Source organism: Otolemur garnettii, unplaced genomic scaffold (assembly GCF_000181295.1).
Source record: "Otolemur garnettii isolate 467f Iridium unplaced genomic scaffold, OtoGar3 scaffold00080, whole genome shotgun sequence".
Taxonomy (NCBI): Eukaryota; Metazoa; Chordata; class Mammalia; order Primates; family Galagidae; genus Otolemur; species Otolemur garnettii.
Window position 1 is genome coordinate 4,293,985 of NW_003852475.1, and position 5,907 is coordinate 4,299,891.

The window sequence follows — 5,907 nt, forward strand, 5'->3', positions numbered from 1 at the left end:
AGCTTCCCTCCCTGCCACTCACCTCCTATTGTGCAGCCCAGTTCCTAACAGGTGATTACAGAGTATTACAGAGTTGTGATGAGGATTAAGTAAAATATTACAATGAAAATACCTAGGACAGTACCTTGTGTGCCATAAACATATCTATTATTATTTTTATCCTTTGCCCGCTAAAAGAATGTCAACAGAAATCAGAACATAAGACTAAGTTTATCATGTACTTTTATTAACAACTGTAAAAGACTGTACATTGTAGGTAGGAAAATCAACCCACCCTTGAAAATTAAAAACCAGCATTTTTATATACCACTCCAGACTTTGGTTGTAAGTGCCATCTTCTACAGCAAAATCACATAGTGTAGCCAAACAACTTTAGAACAGGAAAAAGAAAAGGTGTTCCCTGGGGATGGAGAGATTATTTACGCACAAAGAGCTGAGGGTAATTTCTAGCCTCCCATAATTCACTATACACTCTGAAAAGTTCAGTTCCCTTTTCTATAGTCCTATAACAGACATATAATAGCAACTAAGAACTTGGCCACAGGTCCTGCCTAGACACACATCAACATGAAACAAAAAAATATTTATATAAATAAGTCAATTAAACCTCACAAAAATTAAAGAAACACATGACAAAATCCAATAATCAATAAAAACTGTACAGTATTGGTCAGTCTTTTATATCTGAAAAATGTATAATATAAAAAAAAAAGTTCTTCATTGTGTAAAAAAAAAAGTCTTTTACATCAGTGTTAGCTGGAGTGAAAACTTGAAGACTCAGATTCCGTAGAAACAGAAGAATGTCCGCCTCGCTTTCCTTTGGAGAGGATCTTGAGGCTGGACCCTCTGCTCACAGAAGTGAGTGCATGCTGGGCAGAGGTTTTAAATTTGGCTCCAAGGAAAGCATAGAGAATGGGATTCAGGCAACAGTGGAAAAAAGCCAGGGCCTCGGTGATGGAAATCCACTTGTGTACAGTGTTATCAAACTCACATCCTTGTTTGATGATTTCCAGGAGGATGAAAGAGTCGATGCTGATCCCAATGTAGTAAGGCAGCCAGCAGGCGAAGAAAGCCAGGATGAGGATGACTGTGGTCTTGAGGGCCTTGCGCTTCTGGTGGCCCTTGGAGTGCGACAGCTTGGAGATGATAATGCAATAGCAGGACAGGATGACTATTCCAGGCAGGATGAGGCCAACCATGATATGCTGAAACTGGAACACAACCACCCACAAGTCATTGGGGTAGAAACGGTCACAGATATACCTGTCGTCTGCCTCTCTGACACTGGCAAAGATGACATCGGGAATAGTCAGCAGAAAAGCAGGGAGCCAGACACCAGCATAGACAACCTTTTCAGCCAATAGCTTCCTTGGCCTCTGACTGTTGGTGGCGTGAACGATGGCCAGGTACCGGTCCAGACTGATGAAGGCCAGGATGAGGACACTGCTGTACAGGTTGACTGTATAGATGACATGGACAGCTTTGCACAGGAATTCTCCAAAGTACCAGTTTGCCACAGCATCAACTGCCCAGAAGGGAAGCGTGATGACAAAGAGAAGGTCAGCTACAGACAGGTGCAGCCTGTACTTGTCGGTCATGCTCCTCAGTTTCTTCTGGTAACCCATGACCAGGATTACCAATCCATTGCCCACTATGCCAGTCAAGAAAATGATGGAGTAGATGGTGGGCAGGAAGATCCGGTTGAAATGGGCATTTTCTTCCCGGAAGCAGGGTTCCTTCATGGTGTCATAGTCCCCTGAGCCCAATTCCTCAGTGTAGTTATCTGAAGTGAAAATCTGCAAAAGAGGCAAGGGAACAGATATTTACTTCCAATTTCAGCAGGTATTACCCAAGTTTTAAAAAATGTTGCGGTGTTTTGAAAAAACAATTTATGCAACACAATTCAGGCTAGCCTTCTTCAGGAAATTCTGAAGTACTGGGGTAAGGGCACAAGAGAATTATTGTAAAATCCTCCTCCCCATCTTCCCCACAGTCACTTCATTTATCTGTCTTTAGTAGAGCCAATCACAAAATTCTTTGTTTAGAACAAAAGAGCACTGAGATTCTGAGGGTTTCAAAGTCACATCTTGGCTAACTCTTCTGCTCCGCCCACTAGAGGAAAGAAAAAAACCTAGGGAGAGGGGAAAAAAACCCCATACACACAAAGAGGCCACTCCCAGGAGGCGAGGGGGGAGGGAGGCGAGGGGGGAGGGAGGCGAGGGGGGAGGGAGGGAGGGGGGATGGGACCGGTGTAGAGACCACGAGCCGTGGAGCCGGGATTAATTTTTCATTAACTTTTCGTGTGAAGATTTGCCAAAAGAGGAAAGAAAGGGACGCGCACGGGGGTCCAAGAACTCATTCTTCCTAAGATCCCAAATACTGTTTTTCCCACGCCTGTCTAAACACAAACCATCCTTCAAGCAACTTGCAGTGGGGAAGGGAGAATGTGGCCTTAAAGGGCCTGCAGTGCTTGGGATTTTGGGCTGGAGTGTCAGAAATGAACAAATGGCACTCCCTCCCGCAAGCGGTCGCTCCTCCAGGGCGGGAGCCTCTTTCACTATCCTGTTTATCTCTTGGCGCGTTTGGGACGTTAGGGAGCGCTGCATTTTCCTGGGTGGGGAAGGTCACGGGTTCCGCACCCGTGGTCCTGACCCCAAGTTTCATTTCCTCACTCTCCCGGGTCGCTTCCCACCCTACCACATATCCAATTAGCAGGGTTGGAGGTGGACAACTGGAAACTTCCAGGCAGTGGGGGCACTCCAGGGGTCGTATAGCTTCATCCTCAGGTCACCGAGGTTGTCCACCACACTCACGCTCACAGCCGATAGGCCGCGGCTCCAAAGGTTCCACGGGGCTGCCCGCCAGGCTCTGTCCCACAGGGTGCTAGGGAGAACTGGGCGGCTCCTCCGGCTAAAGCCTTTGAATTGCGCGCCGCGGGAGGAAACGAAAAGCCTCCTTAGCAAGGGGGTTTCAAAAGGCTTCCGGAAACCACCGTCGGTTAGACGTCGCAATTGGGGTAGGACAGAGCAAAACGGTCTCTCCACTTGCACCTGCGGGTCTTCAGTGCGGCGATTGAGCAGCCCAGGTGCAGTCCTAACCCCCCGACAGCCCCACCCCGGTCCCCATCACCGCAGCGCACGTCTCGCGGCTAGCAGCTGTGCAGACGACTTCATACCACCTCTTTGACTTCTGCATGATCCCCAAATCTCTCACCTCGGGGCCCACTCACGGCCGTGGGGAAGCCGCCCGCTGCGGACGCAGGAAAGGTTTCCCCTTCAATCCCAAGAAGCGCGGGGCTGCTCCTGGCCACCTCTCAGATACTGCCACTACTCAAGTCCACTCAAGCGATCGGTGCGATGGGTCCACCTGCCCTTCCCACCCCCTGCCCACCGTGGCCAGGGACTGGCATAACTCCGCGGGCCGCGCAGAGTTTAACAAACATGCGCCCAGCGTCAAGAAGAGTCCCCAGGCGCTTGTGCCTAAAGTTAAAGTTGGGCACAGTCTCCTGGGAACTCAGCCCAGGCACGCTGCCCTCCGCCTTTAAATTCTGAGAATGTAACTCGCTCCAAGAAATCGCCGCTTCCCCGAGGGAGAGACCGAGGGTCTGAGTCCCGGGGCAGCGAGCACGCCTTCTTACTCTTGTGCACAGAATGTTCTTATGTTTGCAAACTGCGCGCAAACCGCCGCGCGCCGCAGGATTCAAGGGAGAAGACACATGCAGCCACCAGAACGCTCTCGTTACAAACCTTTCTGCTCTACTTTCAGAGATTAAATTCAAATCTTACCCTCGCCCCCCTCCCCCCCGCCACAGTCAGGAAAACAATTTTTCGTGACCCCATTTAGGGGCACGGTGCCTCCAATGTTCTGGTTGTTTCTGCCCACTCAGAGAGGGGCTGCGCTCTAGGTTCAAGCGTTTATACGTTTATGACAAAGCAGGTTGAAACTAGACTTACACTGATTCCTTCCATGGTAATCACTTGTTCTCCGGCCGCGGTGGCTATCGGAGCAGTCAAGTCCTCGGGGGTCACTTTGCTACCTGCTGCAGCAGCCAACAAACTGAAGTTTCTGGTTGAAGCCGGACTTATAAAAACACGCTCCCGAGGCGGCGCATGCGCATCTCGCGGGGAGGAGAAGGCGGGTGGGGAAAGGCGCGCCGGCGAGAGGAGGAGGGAGCAGGGGCGGAGCTGGGCGGAGGGGTCCCAGCTTCTGGAAGCTCTGGAGCTGCTGCTGTTAGCTAGTAGTCACTGGGGGGTCTCAGCCCTGCAGAACATCCTCGAGGGGCTTCCTAACTTGGGGAAAACCGAGTGAGCCTGAGGGGAGATGGGACGTGCTGGTGAGGGACGCGTCCCAGTGAAGTGCTTACATCCTTGCTCACGTGGATGGAATTCCAGACCTGGGAATGCTACAGTGGAGACACTGAGGCCCAGGGAGAGGAACCCAACCGGTAGGCGGCAATGTTGGAAGTTGGTCCAGGCCTCTGACTCCATTCCCATAGCAAATTCAGTTCATTCAGAAGATAAAATAAGCTAAGATCCTTGCTTGGGAGCACAGCGCTACGTGCACCTTCACAGTAACACCAGAGTCAGGTGTAGCTAATCAGCAAATACTTTCAGGAGGAGGTAGGATCTGACAGAATTTTGGAGACTGCGATCCAGAAGTAGATGTGTATTCACGGACGGAATGTCGTAATAGTGATTAACCAATTCGTGAAAAGTACTTTATTGTAAGAGCAATTTAGCGAGTAGTACTTTCTGTAATAGATCAGGAGGAACTTATAATCACTCCTCCATTCTCACAATACCCTGGGGGTGTCACCATTACAGAGATGCAGTTTAGTCCACATTTATTTACGGAAGACGACTGGGTAACATCCACTATTCTAGGCGCTGGGGCTCCTCTGTGAACTCGATAAGGCGGGTAAACAGACTCGGATAGATTAAATGACAGGGATGGCCTGAGATTCCAACGTAGGGTAGAACCCAGATTTCGGGACTCCAAGTGCAGCGTCTTACACGATTTTGTGTGATAGACGAGCGTTGACACGGATGACAAATTAGGCTGAGGAGCTGGGCGGGGCGGAATGGGAGTCGGGGCTGGACTTTTAAAACAGTCGCAGACTGTCTGAGGTTTGCAGTGGGCGCCCAGGCAGTGTTTTCCAGCACTAGCTACTTCCCGCCGGCGCCAAGTCTGGGTGGGGCGGAGGAGCGTGCCGGGGGCGGGCTCCAGAAATAGTGCGCTCGCGGGCAAGGTGTCGGCAGCAGTGGTAGCTGGGACTGAGGTGCGTGCGCTACGACACGGCCCAGACATTGCCCCACCCCAGGATGGTCCCAAGTGGACTGCCCAGATTGGAGCCTAAACACTATACCCTCCTTTTCTTTATCAGAAGACAAAACCTTTATGTCTAGAGGTGTCCAGAGGTAGTGCGGACACTGGGACCCTTTTCTGTCCTGACGTCTCTTTAGAGCCTGACGTCTCTTTAGTCTGGACCCCCTTGCAAGTGCTTGTCGAGGAAGGACCTCATATACTTCACGCCTTCACCGTCACAGGAAAGCTGATGATGGAGTCAGGTGTCTCAGAAATTGGCAAGTTAGGACACACAATAATGACCAGATTAAATCAATCATAAAATTACTTTGTGTAGAAACGTTTAAAACTAAAGCTTCCTGGAGGGTGACGCGCTGGGAGAGGACCTGAAACTCCCTCCCTCCCCCAATGCATCTCTTCTATGTGTAGCCTTTGTGAAATCTTTTTAAATAGTAATCTACTTATCGTTGAAACAAACAGAAACTTAAAAGAACTGTTACTTCTGTGAAATCATTAATAAAACTTAAGGATCGGCTCGGCGCCTGTGGCTCAAGCGGCTAAGGCGCCAGCCACATACACCTAAGGTGGCGGGTTCGAATCCCC

At 50.2% G+C, this 5,907-nt stretch overlaps 1 protein-coding gene across 1 annotated transcript; it reads right to left on the bottom strand.

The window, feature by feature from the left end:
• Window positions 1-205: 205 nt before the first annotated feature.
• CXCR4 (C-X-C motif chemokine receptor 4) lies at window positions 206-4,080 on the bottom strand. The gene is made up of 2 exons (XM_003794384.2): window positions 3,954-4,080; window positions 206-1,796 (listed from the first exon to the last, which is right to left on the bottom strand). The coding sequence occupies exons 1-2, from the start codon at window positions 3,966-3,968 to the stop codon at window positions 753-755; spliced, it is 1,059 nt and encodes a 352-aa protein (XP_003794432.1). The 5' UTR covers window positions 3,969-4,080; the 3' UTR covers window positions 206-752.
• Between the last annotated feature and the right edge of the window lie 1,827 nt (window positions 4,081-5,907).